Raw genomic sequence first — 19,050 nt, 5'->3', positions numbered from 1 at the left:
GGTTGGTTGTGGCTTGTTCTATTCCTCTGATCTTTCAGCTTTCACCCCAGTATCTGGCTCTGTTTTTTTTTTTTTTTTTTTAATTAATAAGATCTTTTAAGATTTGTGTTACAAAGCACCTATGTCCCACAGCTCACAACCACTGTAACTCCAGCTCCATGGAATCCAGCACCCTCTCCCTTCCTTCTTTCTCTCTGCTCCCACCACCGTGTCCCCCTTTCTATCTCTCTCTCACACATACACATACTTAAAATGAAAATGAATGGGATTTTTTGTATATGTTTGTACAATGTGTTTGCACAATGTAGACTGACTGCAGTTTAAAGTCTGTAACCACAGGCACCACCTCTTGCCACCGTTATCAAACATGCTCAACATTATGCCCCTTGTCAACTTTCAGCAGTGACTTTCAAGCCAGCTTCAGATTGAGCCTCAGCTCTGTCACTGTTAGCTGTGACACCTCACCCAAGTCACTTGCTTGTGTGTTTTGGGTGGTACAAATACATGCACAGATATCCTGTGTCATGACTGAATGTAGAGAACTGGTTGTAAGCTCCACTCCATGTTTCTTCCCGAGCCTGAGCTCATGAAGTCCCACCTGAGCCAGGCAGGCTGCAAGGGGAGCCTAGCTCCTGGAGGCAGTCAGGGAAAGGGAATGTTAGTGTAACTGGTAATCAGAACATTTGAACAACTGAACAATGTGTTTCACTTTCATTTCTGTTGCTGTGATAAATGTTCCCACCAAATGGTTTATTTAGTTTACAATTCCAGGTGTCTTAGTGAGGGTTTCTAGTTCTCTGTCAAAACACCGTGACCAAAAAGCAAGCTGGGAAGGAAAGGGTTTATTCAGTTTACATCTCTACATTGCTGTTCATCACTGAAGGAAGCCAGATAGGAACTCAACAGGGCAGGACTCTGCAGACAGGCACTGACGCAGAGGCCATGGAGAGGTGCTGCTTACTGGCTTGTTCCCCTGGCTTGTTCAGCCTGCCTTCTTATAGAACCCAGAACCACCAGCCCAGGGATGGCCCCACCCACAAAGGGCTGAGTCCTTGCCCATCAATCACTAGTGAAGAAAATGCCCTACAGCTGGATTTCATGGAGGTATCTTCTCAGTTGAGGCTCCCTCCTTCCAGATAACTGTAGCTTGTGTCTAGCTGACATAAGAGCAGCCAGCACACCAGCCACAGTCCATCATCTCAGGGAAGCCGAGCAGGAACATCAGCAGCTGGCCACATGCTTCAACAGTCAAGAGTGAAGAAAGAATCAACACCCTGTTGCTTGCTTATTACTCAGCTACCTTCCTTTATTCTTCTGTAGTCTAGGACTCAGCCCATGGTGTGGTACTTCCTACTTTGTGGGAATGTATTCCCACATTAATTAATAATGAAGACAATCTTTCACAGACATGACTGAAAGCCAAAATCATCTAGCCAATTCCTCATTATGACTCTCTTCCCAGGCGATTCTAGGTTCCATCAGGTTGACAATCAAACTCAGCAGCACTAAACATATGTATGTATTATGTATATATGTATGTATGTATGTATGTATGTATCTTATCTATCTATCTATCTATCTATCTATCTATCTATCTATTTATCTATCATCTATCTATTTATCTATCATCTATCTGTCTGTCTATCTACTAATCTAATCTAATCTAACTGTTCTCTCTGTATATGTGTGTTAGTGTGCCAGAGGTCATCATCATGTGTCTTCCTCAATCTCCATCTAATTTTTGAGTCAGGGTCTCCCACTGCAACCAGGAGCAAACTGGTTGGCTAGCGAAGTCCAGGGATCCTTTTGTCCCTACCCTACTTCCAGTACTGGAGTTACAGGTTGAGTGCCATCAACCCAACCCAAATCAGTTCTTCAATGTGGGTGCTGGGGACCAACTCAGGTCCTCATGCCTGAATGACAATCCTCCGCTGACTGAGTCATCTCCTCAGCCCTGCCTCATTTTTAAAACCAATGATTGCATTTCCTTCTCTTGAAAAAAAAAAACAAAAAACAAAAACAAAAACAAAAAACAATTAAAAAGTTACTTCCATTTCCGGCCCTCAAAAGCAGAATTTTGGTAAAATTTTGTTTCAAGTTAGAATTGGAATTAGAAAAATAACAGTGTAGGACTTTTGAGCTGTGCCCACACCTAATATCATGTGGTGAATCTCATCTACAAAACAGTATTACACCTTTTAATGTCATCCATCACTGTATTTGATAATAAAGGAGAGCTATTTGAACAATTGGAAACGCTGCTGGTTCTAGGTCTACAATTCTATTTCATTCTTTTTTCTCACCAGGCTTCTGATCTACCCCTTATTGGTTTCAAATATGCCTTTTATATTTAGTGTATATGGGGCAGACTGGAGTTAGAATCTGACATACAAAACTATTGTTCCATTACATATTTATAGATCATTTCACCACATAACCATGTAGAAAGGTTTGTATATCATGTCCGAGGTCTAGCCTGACAGGGAATCCCAGCTCTGAAGAGTGATCATTTACTCACTGTCTTGTGGGTCAGGTACTTACCATTCACCATCTCCAAACTCCAAAGCACCGTGAGAAATCAAGTATTACCTAGTTAGTGAACAGGATGTCTGGTACCATGCTCCAGACCTAGAGTCAGTCATGTATCACATAATGAAATAAAGAAAGAAGGCTTGTATACAGAAAGACCTGCTCACAGCTCGCAGCTCTGTCCTTTACCATGTACATAGGGAGAAATCGTTCATTTTTTTAGTTAACTTCCTCCTTAAAAATCAAGATCCTGGATGGGAAGGGAGGGGGGTTGACTTGATCAAAACACATTTTGTGCACATATGAAATTTCTAATTAATAGAACATTGAGATACTGCCTAACCCCTACCGAAATTGCACAGAAGTGGGGGAAAACCATAATGTCCACTTCAAGCTTGGCTTGTGGTTGTATTTAATAATTATTAACAAGATAAAGACTATGAACAGTGACGCCAGAGTTTCAATATGGCCTCCTAAGGTTATGATTCTGATTACAAAGGCATAAATTTAAATGGAATCAGGAAAATGTGATACTATCATTAGTCTCAATTACAATTAAAATCAAGTAAAAGCAGTTGTCAAACATTAAGCTTTAACAGACTGAGTTTAGAAATAGTATTTTTAAAGGGAATTTTATAAGCAAGAATCAAATTGCCTATTTTACATGACAAGATCATTTTGTTATGTGATCTTAAAAGAATATTAAGCATATTAGAGAATATTCTTTCCATGGTTTATCTGTGTGACACAGGGCAAATCATTTCAGGGACTTCCTTCCCGCTTATAGCTGCTCACTCAGTGACAATGAGTAGGTGTGTGTAATATATTCTAGAAGGACTATAGCTGATGTCTCCTCATCATGGCATGGAAGCAAAGAGAACCTTTCTGTGAGCCTCACTAGGTGATGTGTCCTTAAGGAGATAGTGTTCTGTGACCTGTGGCAGGCCCTCCTCTCCAGAGCACATCTCTCTTTGTATTTCCAATTTTCTTTTCTCAAGGGCAACAGGAAAGTCCAAATCCATAAAGGCAGAACAATGTCCTAAATGTGATAACTGATGGAAAGGATGCTCATGACTTTACTATTACTAAAAATAATTCGAATCTTGTAGTTTAAAATCTTAAATATAGTTTAATAATATAAGGTTATTTAAGAGACACAGGAGAGACAGCTCAGACAGCAAAAGCTCTAGCTGTGTAAGCCTGATGTCTCAGGTCAGGTCCTGTATCCCATGAACTCGCATTAGAAGCCAGATGCTGTGTTGTACATCTATAACCCCAGCACTCCTGCAATGAGATGCCAGGCAGAGACAAGAGACTCACTCTGAAGCTCCCAGGCCAGCTAGCCTGAAATACTCAGTGTGCTGGCAGAAACAAGAGAGGTCCTGATTGAACAAAGTGGAAGGTGAGAGCCGACTCCTGAAAGCGGTCCTCTGACTTCTACACGCATGCCAGTTCAGTTCCTCTCTCTCTCTCTCTCTCTCTCTCTCTCTCTCTCTCTCTCTCTCTCTCTCTCTCTCTCTCTCTCTCTCTCTCTCTCTCACACACACACACACACACACACACACACACACACACACACACACACTTACTCACACAAACAAACAAGTATTTTTTAAAAAATTATTTAAGAGTCAAGGAGTAAAAACATATGTTTAGTGAGTATAGGCATTTAGGGTACTTGAGGTCACATTCTCCTTATGGTTTAGTTAGCAATGGGAGATATTCAAAGAAACTTGTCAAATATGTTAAAAGTCTATTTAATTTAAGGAAATTTAAAGGGAAAATTGTTTGGAGGAATATCCGAACCCATTTTAAATGGTATTTCTTTACCAAACCTCTTTTAAAAACAGGCATTTTGTTAATCTTGATTAACATTCTTTTTATTACTTTTCTTCTTTAAAGTGAAATTTCAAGGCATATTAGATAATACAAAAGACAGCCAGTCAGCCGGACGGTGGTGGCGCACGCCTTTAATCCCAGCACTCAGAAGGCAGAGGCAGGTGGATCTCTGTGAGTTCCAGCCTTGGCTACAAAGTGAGTTCCAGGATAGGCACCAAAGCTATACAGAGAAACCCTGTCTCAAAAAACAAAATAAAACAAAAAATAAGAAGACAGCCATTCAGTGCTTATATAACGTCATCTGGTGGGGACAGAAGAGGAAGCCCGCCCTGTGTCTCCACACAAAGGAGACACATCTGTGTGTGGTTCCTGATGTGCCCTCTTTAAGCAGACATGACACAACAGACTTGCTTTTTTCAAACTTTTTAAATTGCAACAATTCTCCAACGTGTTCATAGCTCAGTAGAGGTTAATTTTCCCTGCTAAGATGACTTTCTAAACTTGTGTCTCTTCCCTGTGGGTCACTACCATAAATTACAACTCAGCCTGAGAGAGGAAATAAGTCTCAGGGTCTGCATGCCAGTGTTTGAAGCTTGGTGAACTGAGCTCCATAGTGAGAAACTATATTGTAAAAAGTTAGAAATTTCATTAACCAAAACAAAAAAACAAAAAAACAAAACAAAACAAACCAAAAAATCCAACAACAACAACAACAAAAAATGGAAATCATTCAGGCTTCCATTTGATTTTTGCAGTAGTTTTACCACTTCATGGGTAATTCTCAAAGTGCAGCTGATGATTGCTGAGTGTAATGGCAGAGGCAGGCAGACCTCTGTGAGTTTGAGGCCAGCTTGTGCTACAGAGCAAGTCCCAGGACAGCCAGGGATGTTACTCAGAGAAACCCTGTCTCAACAAACAACACACCCATAAATAATACATATGTCTGGTGATTAAAAGGTATGCAGACTGCCGAAACAAGCACAGAATCTGAGATCTTTATGCCTTTTCATCAGTGGGAACAGATCAGAGTTCATGTGGCACCAGAGAGGCAGGCGAAGGACTTGGCCAGATTCTCAGTTACTGGAGATGGCGCACATCCCCATCTCCAGTAACTGCTATAGCTCATGTGGCTCCAGCCCTTTGGGTAATCTGTCTTTCTTTGTCTTCTTATCACCGAAAGCCTTGCTTTCTATCATTCTGAACCTTTCTTTTTGTGTCTGCATGAGCTATAATCTACCTTTGTTTTGACTACAGCTCAGTTCTCAGAGATGATGGCTAAATTAGACAAAGGTCAGTTATTTTAATATTTCCAAGGTGCATCATAATATATTGAATTTTAAGTATCATTAATTGTTAATTACAGTAACTGAAACTCTTTAAATAAATCCTAATCAGATGTGTCATAAGCACATTTAATTAAAAAAAACAGGAAGAGAAGGTTATTAGAAGGATTTTAGTTTAGTAGTGGTATTTCTATAAATATTTCACATTTTCTCCCTTAAAAATTATTTCTATTGAGATTTTTTTAGTTAAAATTTCTATAAAAGGGCTATTAATACCTTCCATTCCTACTCATTTTCCAACTCATATTGTATAGTAACAGCAATATCAAATTGTGGAGTCTGTTTACTGGAGAAATGCTATGTTATGGCTACATTAAAAAAATATAATCTGGGCTGAGGAGATGGTACAGGAGGCAAAATAGCTGCTGTGCATGTGTGAGAATCTTAGTTCAAATCCCTAGAACCAATGTAAAAGCCATGTGTAACAGCAGAGGTCTGCATCTCAGTGCTCATCAGGGAGACTGGAGGCGAGATGGGAGACTAAGATCAGGAAGGCCAGCTAGCTTGTGGCAAACAACTTAAAAGATATATCCTACAAATACACAAAGAAACACAGAAACATCACACGCGCACACATCCTACATACACACAAAGAAACACACACACATCTTACTTACACACAAAGAAACATACACACGTACATACATATATTACACATAAACACAGAAACATGGGCAACAGAACACTCAACATAGACTACTTCTGTGCTGATTCTACAACTACATTGTTCAATCAGATCAGATTGGTAGATTTCAGTGTATTTTATATATCTTGATACAGTTAATTAACGATAAAATGGAAATCAGAAGTGTGATCTAGAAAGAACAGGAAGTTGTCTTTGCTCTTCTACATTTTTTACTCCTTCAAGACAAATATCTAACATGCCCACAAATTAGCTGTTGTATAAATAGTTCCTATTTTATTGATAACCAATGTATACCGATGGAGTTCTGAAGAATGGGGAATCATTTTTAATAGGAAGGTGTATAAAGCAATCTTTTATTGTTTCTCAAGTAACTTATCTTCCTCTGTCTAAGACAGGCAAGACCTTTAAGATTTATTTTCTTTTGTTTATAGAAGAGGAAGCAGACAGTCAATTATTTGCTCAGTCTCAGAGTGGGTAGCATCCATAAAAACGACACTGGGATCTATGCTGGTGACACCTTTATTATACAGCTGTTTAGGGGGAAGTTCATGGTAAGGATTCAAATGTCTGAGTAAAATCCAAATACCATTCCCAACAGTGTTTGGAAGTGGTTACTGTAAGGGCGTGTGAGTCTCTAAACTCGAGCCCTGGTTCTTCCTGCAAAACAAGGCATTGAGAGGAAAGAGCAAAGAGGAGATACATGCCTGGCATCCTAGCACTCAGAGGCAGAGGCCACTAGTGAGACCCTGCCTCCTAAAAAAATAATAAAAACAAAGTAAAACAAAATACAAGAGAAAGGGAGATATGTTAGTCCCCTTTCTACAAACTCTATAGTTTTGATTTCATTGAAACAAGTAAGTAAAAGTAAGCATTTATACCAAACTTTTGAAAGTGTTACAATATCTACTCCAGCCAATCCACACTTATTTTTTAATGTTTTTGACATGTCAGGATACCATTCCACATTTAATTCTTTCAAGTTTTTGCAATATTTTCTTATTGTACTGTTACAAAGGTAAAGAAAACATTTATATTAGAAAAGTATTGCATTGTCCAATGCTGACGCTTTAGAGAGTTAAAGACCCACTAAGGACAACCAAGACTCCTTTGAGACCTCAGAGAGGGCTCTTCTACTTGGAAGGGGAAGTTGCCTTGCTGAGCGATTGTCCTTCACCAGCTGCGGCATGTGAGTTGCTGCCATTAATAACATGACATGTTCTTAAAGGCAAGGTTTTTGTAGCATAGTGTCAGAGTTCATGAATTTAGTTTATTAAAGGGCTCCAAACAGGACCATTCTGGGACAGGACAGAACTCCTCGACATCACTTCAGCAGCTGTGAGCATCTCTGCTCTGTGTTGGCTGCTCTCCTTTGTGGTGGGGACTTGATGAAGAGAGCGAAGGAGATGGCAGACACACCCACAGCCCTTTTTATGATACTGCAGCTGGCTTTGAAGTCTCCTTTTGGAAAGGGAGGCCTTGCTGCTTTCTGTTCTTGTTTCATAGTAACTGGGTTAAGTAAGGCCAAGCTCTTAGAAAATGTATTTCACATGCCTCTGCTTCTCTCTAAACAGCCCCTCTGTCCTGGTGGAGAAGCCAGAAAGTCATTGGATGGAGACACAAAGGAGTAATAGAAAATAAACCATCAGTATACACTCACTCTTATGTATCTCTTTGAGGGTAAAAGTTTGGGGAACTTGAATGATTAGCATTTTTTCTTATTTTCTACAGAGATTTTTTCTTCCTTTCCAATCATAAATAGTATCACATTATGGCTCCCTTGAGTATGCTAAAGTTATCATTAGGAGTGGTAATACTAGGAATGAGAGCATCAGTAGCCCCACCCCCAGCATCACTATCCTAGTTGGCCTGGCTTGCTCATGCTGAGGGCCCAATATCTTTAACAGACTTTTGAGTTCTCCATGTAACTTCCTGTGCCTCTTCTAGGTAGCCATGATGGCTACTGACTTCCTGCTATTCAAGCTCACTGACTGCCAACTAGCTAATAGCTAACTGTGTTGTTTATTTTTAAACTCTCAAGAAAAATCAGCAGGAAAAGAATGAATTCATTTTTTTTTTATATAGCTTTGTCCATTTGCTTTACTCTTTCTGAATGGCTTCATTCCTTTTTGGAGAATGAATTTATGTAACCTCAATAGTTCTAAACCCTACTCCTGTACCTGATGCTTAACTGGCAGCCTCCCCAAGTCTCTGTCAAAAATGGCCATCACTCTCTACAACTACCCACCATTAAGTCCTGCCAATTTTCCCTTCTCACTCCTGAGCCAGGCCTCCCATTCAGCTGGGCTAATTCCACCTACAGGAAGGTCCTTACTTCACATCATACACTGTCCCTTCCCAGTTGTGCCCTCCTCTTCAAGGCCCTGCCCTCCAACAGACCTCACTTATGCAACTTCAAGGAACAAAGCTACTGTGGTGCCCCTCCCCCACCAATTGTAAGTAACTCTATACAAAGTTGCTGTATTCAAGAGAAAGGTTGAGATTTCTCATTCCAATATTCATGCTTTAGTTCCAGGGTCTTTGTTTAATCTGCTCCTCTACCTCCTCTTGGGTAAGGGCCTACTTTAGTCAAGCAGGCTTTCATGGCACTGCAGGAGATCTAGAGGGTGTCCTCAGAGCAAGCTCCCAAGTCTTCATCTATACACTCTCCCTTCTAAGTTCACTCTCTAACAAACCCATCTTTCTATCTCTCAGGCAGATTCTGTCTGGGCATTGGCTTTCAGGAAATTCAGCAGTCCTCATTTTTAGGACTTCATTATTTTCAAGGTTATTAAATCATGCAAATTACATGACACTAATTACACCATGAGTGCATGTCAAGGGAGGAGATGAATCTCTTGACTCAGGTGTGGTTGTGAGGTAGTATTAATATAGCAGACATCTAACAGCTAAACAGTGAGTTCCATTTGAGGAAGACCTTCTCTCAATGTTTCCTTGAGCCTTCTCAGAGGCTATATATAATTTTTATCACACATAGGAAATGAAATATAGAAACATAAAATTTTCAAATAAGGCTTCAGATTAATATCAAGATGTTATAGAGGCACTTTAAGATGGTAATGGTGACTATTTAAAAATATGAGGTTCATTCCTTAAGGAAGAGTAGAGATAACCCAATTTTTTTTTACCATTAAGGCAATAGTATTTCAAATTAGAATTTCAACTTGGAATGGGTAGGAGTTAATTATTTAGAATACAGCAAGATAACTATTAAATTATAATGTGCCCATCCTCAAGCTCAATCTATTGCTCTACTTTTTTATGGGTAAAAATAGTTGAGATCTGAGGTAACTCTAAGAGAAGGATGGCTTATATGCTAAGTGTAGAGTGTCAGGCTACCTGGGCTATCTAGGGTTCAAATCTCAGCCCTGGCTCTCCCTTCTATTTGGGCTACCTTTGACAAGTGGTTTAGGTTATGTATTCTTTCACAGGCTGATCTTGAACACAAGGATAGCCAATTTTGCTCACTGCAAGGGATTATCATAAGGATTAAAATGATAAAATATAATAAACTTTTTCTCATAATGATCATGAAATAATTTCTCAGTAAATATTTCAGATTTGCAAGGGTTGAAGAACAAGACCATTAAGACTTATTCAGAACTAGCTGATACTTTACCTGTCATGCCAATTGCTTAGAAAGTTCGGATCCAAAGACATTTCCTTCTCAAACTCACAAAATCTTAATTCAAGAAGGCTGGGAGTTGAGGATGTAGCTAAGTGATAGGGTTGCTCACTTGTGTGAGGACTTGGATTTCATCCTGAGTAGTGCACCTTCCCTCACTTAAAAATAACAACAACCAAGCAACAACAACAACAACAATAGTACCTTATGTACAAATCTACCATTCTATCAGTGACAATGGAAATGCTACTTTAAAATTCCAGGTTACCATTTAGATGAGCCAAAGCTGCTCATGAGAATGTTCTCATGGATTTCTTCAGCCAGAGCTTAAGAAGAGCATGGCAGGTCAGTTGACACTGTGTCTCTGATGGTCACATGAACACCATGGTGGGTCAGGTGACTCTGTCCAGATGGTCACGGGAAAGCTGCGAGTGGTTTGAGGGCAGCATCTGCACAGGGTTGGGGCGAACCTCTCCAACATGCCCAGCTCCATGCTTCTTCGTCACTCCCATTTCCCCTTTCTCCTCTCTTGTGTTTCACTTGTTTTAAATTTCACTTAACTCATGGAAATCTGAGAGCTACTTATTCTCAGATGAGTTATAAGCAAATACATCAACATGAGAAGTAACTTTGAAAATTATTTCTGTTCTCCTGATTGAGATTTCTCAAATTTGCCACATGAAGTGAACCTTGATTCAAAAATTTAAGCTACAAGGAGCTTTCTTTGGGTAATACTATTTTTTATGGCTCCTGCATCCCAATGTCAAATCATTTTCTAATAAATTGTTGCAAAGTATTTTCCACTCTAGAGAATCAGATAAATGGCACATACGTACATGGAGATGAGCCCTACACACATACTAGTTATCAAATATGCAATACATCGACATGTGAGGGATTTGCTTATGCAGTGCTTAGCAAATCAAATCCCTCTCAAGTCACATTTGTCTGGGACTCTTGACTGGCTAAAGGTGAGCAAGAAGAAGAGGATGAATCAAAGTCAAGGCTGGGGTGGAAAATGCTCAGACTCAATGCCTGAAGCCGAGAAAGGCCTTCCATAGCCAGAGACTCAGCATTTTTCTGCATACATCAGGAAAGGAGGTGAGAGGCAAATTATTTCCATGTGCTTATACCATGCATTTCATCAGAAACTCTAAGGTCTGCTTCTCTAAGGGCCCTGTCTCAGGCTATTGCATCTGCTCTATGGATGATGGTTCTAAAACCTTTACTCTCAAGCTTGCTTTGTCCCCAAGCTTTAGAACCATGCACCCCACTCACTGTAACCATATACCCCAATTGCTGTTAGACACACCTGAATGTTCCACAGACACTGCAAACCCATCCTAAACCAAGCCTCACTCTTTTCACTTTGTTCTAGTGATTCTTTCCTGGTTGCACAGCATCCATCAGCCTTTTCAGACAGAATATAATCTACTCGGTATGTTCTTCATTTACCCACCCCTCACAATACTGTAAGTTCCCTCAAGACAGGGCCCATTGACCATTTCCTTGATCCTAGCCCAATATGTCCTAGAAATGCAGAATACAATTCCTGGGATTTGGAGAGAATGAATCAATACTTGCTGAACAAATGACCCTTTCCTCTCTCACATGCCCACTCAGTATTTTGCCTCAGAAAATGTCACCAGGAATGGAGCCTGGGAAATCACACTCTAATTTGGCTTCTTTGCCCTCTACTCAGAGCTAATGATATTCTAAGGTATTTTTGTTATCCGTCCCTCCTGTCATCTCTAACCCTGATGGCTTTGGTCTATTATACATGACCTCTTGCCTAAAGGATGAAAGTAGCCACCAGGTGTATCACCATGTTGGTAAATGTACCTATTACAGCCAGATCCTAAATGAGACACTGAGCTTACCACTCAACTATAAAAACATCCAGGGGTCCAGTTTTCTAAAGGATGAATTTAGGCTCCTTCTTGCTGTCCAGAACTGGGACCCAACCTGTATTTTTACCTCATTTTCATAACCTCATACTTTGAATTTTACACAATGGTAACACAAAATTATCACCCTGCCCTTATCTCGGCTCTTAGTGCCGAGGCTAATCTCTGTACAATCACTTTGGGATCACTTTGGGAAGTCTTTCCTCACCTTCCAGGGGAGCCTAAATATTACATCTATGGCGTGTTTCCATAGCAAGCAACATTTTCCACTAACACTAATGCAGTATGTATATGGAAGAGAGAAGCTGTGGTTAAACTTGAAATGTCCCCCATAGTCTCCTGTATGAATGCTGGTTCTCCAGCAGGGGGTGGCCTTGAGGTGGGGCCTAGCTGGAGTAAGTGGGCCACTTGGGGGTGTGCTCTGAAGTTTCTTAGCCCAGCCCCATTTCCTGTCCCCTCTCTGCTCACTAGATGCAATGTGACCAACAACCTCAGGCTGTCTTTCTAGATATGATGTGCTATATCCCTTCCAAGGGTAAGACCCAAATCCTCACCCCTCAAGTTCCTTCTTGTCAGGCCTTTGATCACAGCAACAAAAACGAATTAATATATGAGTGTTCATAAAGAAACTACAGTAAATGGAATCAGCTTCCATCGTTCCTAACTTCAGATAAAACAAAGGCTACAGTCAATTTCATCTTTAAACTATTTGATGGGAAAGCTGTGAGTCCTTGGTTTTTCCTTCTGAGGGAGCAGGGGCAATGGACATGGACACCCATCAACCTTGTACAATTCTGGGAACACTAGGCTGATCTTATATTACTAAATGAAGACATCTGATGGACATCAAATTATTCCTTGCTTTATCATTGCCTTAATTTTATATTGCCAGAGGCCAGGGGCTATATTTGAGTTACTCAATACCTTCCAGACTGACTTGTGTCTCCTCCATTGGAGGTCTTCATTTTCTGGCACAATGGTCAGTTTTATCCTCTAGCAGAACACACACTTGCTCACTTACACACTGGTTTGCAAGTGCACACAAAGCACACAGATAACCTGAGTGTATTGCATGAAACACTTTCTTCTGGACCTATGCAGTTCCCTCATGCATCTTAAAGGAGCTAAGAAAATTCACCATTTATCACGTGTGACATTTCCTTAAAAATATTTCTCTGTATAGAACCATGAACCAATAAGTCTCAGGAAGCGTACACAGTGGAGACGACGTGAAATGAATGGGGCGCAGCCTCACAGGTGGTATTGATATTTGAAAAATAAACATTAACCTGAAATGAAACCTTTCAGGCAATTTCACTTTAAGAAATAGACTTTTAAGTCTCCTTTAAGAGAGACAGAGGCCGGCACCTGGCTTAGTTGATCTAAGTTGGTGGCCTTTCAGCCTAACAGGTCTGCTTACAAAAGCATAAATCCAGTTGGCCTTACTTAATAATGAACTTTCCTCCTTTTATAGCCTTGAACTATTTGGTGATTTGTGGGAGCCGTGTCTCCTACACACTGCTCATCTATTGTGTATCTGCAGAGGAAATTAGATTATAAGATAATACGTGGAATCTAATCCACTTTGCTCACTGAGGGATCACCACGTGAACTACACAGACAAGAGGAAGTTACAGTATTTTGCTACTGGAGCAGGATGAAGGGACAGAAAACCCAAAGGAGAATTTGAAGTTCCACACCAGAATTAAAATGCTGACGTGAATTCTGGGACTAGCTCTGGTTAGAATTTACTGATTTGGTGTGGGGATCCATGGAGGCTCCCTAGTAAGGCCTTACTCAAGGTCAGAAAGCCTGAGATTGCTTTATTCAGCAGGGCTGCATAATAGGATGATTTGGTCAAAGGCAAGGTTACCATGTTTTTTGAAGGGTCTACACTTGGTTGTACATTGTGCTTTGATCTTAAAAGGGAGAGGTCTTTTGCCTCTCCCCTTGTTAGTGTGTAAAAAGCCCATTTGAAATAAACTTGAGGTGGCTGGGTATTGACCCAGGGCCCTCCTGAAACTATCCTGTGTCTCTATCTTTTCTCTCTGTTTACATTTATATTTCTTCCTATTATTCCCCAGCTCCTCACTCCCCACTTCAAGGGACCCTTCAATAGGCTGAGGCTGAACCCCATACTGAACTCCAACAATTTGGGTTGCCATTTTCCCTGGACTGTCCCATGTCATAAAGGGTATTGCTAGGCTTTTCCAAACATCCATTTGATGGCTCTTTAGAGTTGGAGCTTCCTTGCTGGGCTCTCAAGGAAGGCTGTCTTATCCCCCAAAATTCTGACAGACAAACTGAAGGAGTTGAATTGTCTTTCCAATATTGTCTCAACTGTATAACACTCAAAGGTGCCACCCAACCAGCATTGCCACAGAGGCTTCATGGAAGAACCCTACACAGTCTAGCTGGCACCACAGAATCCCCTCCAAGGACTTTCCACAGAATTTTCACGTATCCCCTTTGAGAACTGTTGAGTTTAGGACAGTGGTTCTCAACCTGCCTAATACTGTGGCCATTTAATACAGTTCCTCAACCATAAAATTACCTCATTGCTATCTCATAGGTATCATTTTGCTACTCATATGAATTGTAACGTAAATATCTGATATGCAGGATATCTATTATGCCACCCCCAAAGGGGTCGTGACCTAAAGGTTGAGAGAACCTCTGGTCTAGGAGGATCTTAGCATCTCAAGGGGCATTCCTAACCTGGTATGGAGCTGAGGATATGGTTGGACATCCTGCCTACTCTCACATAATGTCCCTTCACTATTCTTTGGTACCGTGTTCCCCTTTAGTGTTAGTTGGCTCTCCTCTTCTCTGTTTTTCCTACATATTGTTGCCTCAAATTCTCTGCTGTAGTATAAGAGGAGCTTAAGGATATCAAAGAATCAGAAAAGAATAAACACTTAAATAAGCAATCATATGTATGCATACATGTTACATTATGCATAGTCACATATACACATAGTTAGGGTACTACCTAAGTTCTTCTTGATGTTTTGGCCACCCCTTTATTAACCCAGTTGGCATGAATAGAATAAGAGAGCAGCCAGAGCTTTCATGAGAATGGAAAGAACCAATTGTAAGAGTTGGGTAGAGTCTGGGTTTGGGGGAGAGAGAAATACAAAGTTCGCAAATATAAAAACAAAGAGGGCCATTTGTACTTTAAATCCACACTTGTTTCATGTAGCTAAATGTTAAAAGTCAAATTCCCAATTTAGAATGTAATAAACTTTATTAATGAGAGTCTTAGGGCTGGGAATATGATGCAGTGGTCCATTTGCTTTGTAATGCACGGCCATCCCCATACTTCAGCACACACACACCAAAGCTCACCATACCAAAAATCTAAAAAGTAACAAACCTCACCATCTCTCTAATTGATCTGCTTTCTAACAAACAAGAATGAAGTACCAATACTTGGGTTTTCCACACTTATTTATACAAAAATAATTCTTGGTGGATTTCCACAGAGACTATTTAATACAAACTAAGTAAGAATCCCAAAAACATTTTCTTTTTCCACAGAAACAGGCAGATTCTGGAAAGCATCAGGTCCAGGTTCTGACACCGAGCTGGCCCAGGAAGGGGAGGTGGCAGCTGGCTGTATGGAGGCCTCTGCTGCCATTCTGCTCCACCCAGCTCTGTTTTTAGTGTCACATACTTAGTTTACTAATTCCTGAGAAGAGGAAGGGGAGGTCTGGGCCGGAAGGTGCCAGCAGTCGATTTACCTATTTATCCTACACTGAGCCAATCGTGTGCTAGGGAAAGAAAACCAGATTGATACCTCTAGTATTATGAAAAATCTATTTTTTCCATTTTCTGAAAATCAACTTCCTTCTGGTAACAGACTCTACCTTCCCTCAGGGCAACACCCTTGTCAAACTCTGAGTCTTGGAACTTAGTTTGTCTGGTTCTGCATCCCTCTTGGTGAGGAGAGTGGCAAGCTGAGCCACATTCACTCTGAGGCAGCTCTGTGGGGACCTTGATAGGAACAAAGCACCTGCTTTAAATGGAGGCCTGGTCCTCCTGTCTCTAGGACAAGAGATAATGGGCAGGCTAGAGCCAGAGCAAACCCAATGGCCCGGGGAGTTCTAAGAGCCTGGCTTAGGATTGTGGCTTACACAAACGAAGTCTGTGCTAGGACTTTTCCAGCATAATGGCCAACGAGTTTCCTCTGGGCTCCAATCAGTTTTAGATGAAGTGTCTGTTATTTGTAACAAGAATCCATCTACTGAGAGAGAACGACTCAACTCCTCTTACTAACTCTAAGCTGCACTCTGGGACTATCAGATAATTGAGACTGTAAATCAGGCTGGGGTGTGGCTTGGTGTAGAACACTTGCCTACATGCACGAGACCCTGGGTTCAATACCATAACTGTATTAAAATATATCAATCAAATAATGTAAAATCAATCTAGAAGTCAAGTAACTTCACACTGCAGAACTGAGAATATGACTGTAGTCTATGGCAGGAAAAAAAAAAAGGTGAATCATGGATACTGCTTTTCCAAGTCCCCAAGGCACCAGCTTATCTCTCCTCAAATTTCCCTGAGAATTTAACCTTACAGGGTTTTCATGTGGAGCTTCTTAGATGCATAAATGTCAAGGAAAAACTAATTCTTCCAGTAAGAGTGAGAACTCTCCACATTCACACAATTTTCAACATTAATAAAACCATCTGGCCTAAGTCTGATGTTAATTAGCTGCTTGCCAGTGAGGGTAAAGGGAAGAAATAACCATATTGACTTAAGAAGTACTTGTTTACCTAGATGGAAGCCAAAGCTAGCCTACACATACACGTTCAACCCCAGGCAAACTTTTCATTTTTGGTTTTCACACAGAAAGCTTCAGCAAGAATAAAGGATGAAAGAGGGAACCTGGAGTTCGAATAGTTGAACAACACATGATTTAAATCTGAGCCTGTATCCTATATTAACGTTTTAATTTGCACAAATGCATACATTTGCAGAGAAATACCAAGAAGAAGAAGAAGAAGAATTCTGTGTGACTACTGAAAAACGCTCTTCTACAACATGCAGATCGAATGCACACTGACCCAGAATTCTTGTTTCAGACTACAAGCTCTGCTGGTGACTTCAACAACTCTCAGTAAATGTCGCTCAGTGGAAAAAAATCTCTGGTAGTTTTTAAGATAAATTATCATTACTATCCATTATGAGAGATTACATCAAAAACATTTTGCTAGAGTTTCCCAGTTACACTGCAGAGTGGACTGTGCAAGCAAAGACACTCAAAGAGGAATGCATAAAGGGATCACCCACATGAACATTTACCTTCCACGGCTCTTTTGAAGAAGACTTTGCAGCTGCCACAGGTCACTACCCCATAGTGACATCCGGAGGCCTCATCCCCACACACCAAGCAGATTTTGGAAGGTCTTGAGGATCCAGTAGAAACACTTCGCAAAGCAGAGCTGGGGAAAGAAATCAAGATTTCAATAACTTCACTGTGATGGCACATCTCCTGTCTTGTTCAGTTGCATTCCAAATTTTCAACAATCCTGGCCCCTTGAGTGAATCCAGTTTCCTTGGTCATGTTGAATGACTCAGGAAAATGAAGGTAAAGCCATTGAAATCAGGGGCGTAGTGCCATCAAGAATGGTAGGCATACAGGCTGGGGAGAGAGTGCAGCGGATAAAGTACTTGCTGAACATGGATGAGACCTGGACTTCAGATCCCCAGAACTCACATAAATGCAGGGCCCACCTGTAATCCCAGGACTCAAAGGGAGAGAAAGGGGATCTTCAGAGCAAGCTGGCTAGTCAAAGCAAAATGCTTTGGGTCTAGTGAGAGACTCTGCCAAGGTATATAAGTATATATATCATCAGGATATGTAAGATGCTGACTGATGGAAGAAGACATTTGATATCAACCCTTGGCCTCTACATGAAGTACATGTGCACACACACTTGCCTAATACACATATAAGCAAGCATGTACATATGCACACATAAGAAAAGAACAGTGTACAGTTAAGTCAATTCTCAACACTGAACACATTCCTTCCTTTGCCTGTTATTTTGAGAGTATTTCAGAAGCTATCCCCACAAAGTTTCACCAACATGACTGCACAAATGTGAGCTGAACAAGGACAACACCAAGAAACATGCCAATGTGGATGGGGCAGAGACCACTAGACCTCATACTACACAAAGAACTACAGTGAATATTGAGAACAGGAGAATACTGTTTTCAAGGGAAGAGCACACCAATGGTTATCCAATACCAAATGGTCATCCCTGAAAACACACATAAAGGTAACATTATACAGACAGAGCATGAATTTGAAATGTAAATATGTGTGTGTATATATATATGTGTGTGTGTGTGTGTGTGTGTGTGTGTGTGTGTGTGTACATATGTGCACTTAACAACAACTAATGAAAAAAGAGACCATGAATTTGAGCAAGAAGAGGTATATAAAAAGATTTGGAGGGAGGAAAAGGCAGGGGGAAATGATATAACTATAATCTCAAAAATGAAAGAAAATTTATTTAATAAATTTACAAAACCAAAACCAAACTCTAGCCTTTTTATTATTTACCTTGATAAATAACCTGAAATGTATACTATATCTGGTTTTAATATTGATGGTATCCTTTCAAAATAGGAAGCAAAATGAATTATGTTGAATATACATGTAATAGCAGGGTTTGGGGTAGGGCACAAAAGTAGCCCTTGAAGCAATAATCTGTTTGGAAGCTGTTTAAGAGGAACCCTCTCTAGATATTTTATACATTACTGGGTTAGTCAATGGTACGCTCCAGACAGAACACCTTACATTTTGATGAGGAGCCACAGTTGAGTTACATAAGTAGGTGTGTCTTGAGCAGGTAGAGAACTGCACCTTTTCCTTCATGGACCATAAGCATTTACTTATCGATAAGTCTTATACAAGGTACTGAGGAAATCAATATAAAAACCCTGGTTTCTGCCCCAAAGCTAGTAGGGCACAAACTGTTGTGTTTGTGTTTCTGCAGGGTAAGGTTACATTATGGGTTCAACCCTCCAGTCTGGGGAGGGCAGTGATGTGGGAGTCAGGAAAACACTGACTCAGACATGACATCTGAGTTGAACTGTGAAGTATGACAGTGAAGTGGGAAACAG

General features: G+C 40.5%; 1 protein-coding gene across 2 annotated transcripts in view; it reads right to left on the bottom strand.

Annotated features, from left to right (window-relative positions):
• Nucleotides 1–19,050, bottom strand: part of Nr3c2 (nuclear receptor subfamily 3 group C member 2) — a 341,763-nt gene that overhangs the window by 143,655 nt on the left and 179,058 nt on the right. For both annotated transcript variants that reach the window (XM_036187396.1, XM_036187397.1), the window contains one exon: nt 17,218–17,357. In XM_036187396.1, the coding sequence (XP_036043289.1) occupies nt 17,218–17,357 (140 nt within the window). The remainder of the gene's footprint in view (nt 1–17,217; nt 17,358–19,050) is intronic.

This window comes from Onychomys torridus, chromosome 5 (genome assembly GCF_903995425.1).
Source record: "Onychomys torridus chromosome 5, mOncTor1.1, whole genome shotgun sequence".
NCBI lineage: Eukaryota > Metazoa > Chordata > Mammalia > Rodentia > Cricetidae > Onychomys > Onychomys torridus.
This window is presented reverse-complemented; position numbering and strand designations above follow the sequence as displayed.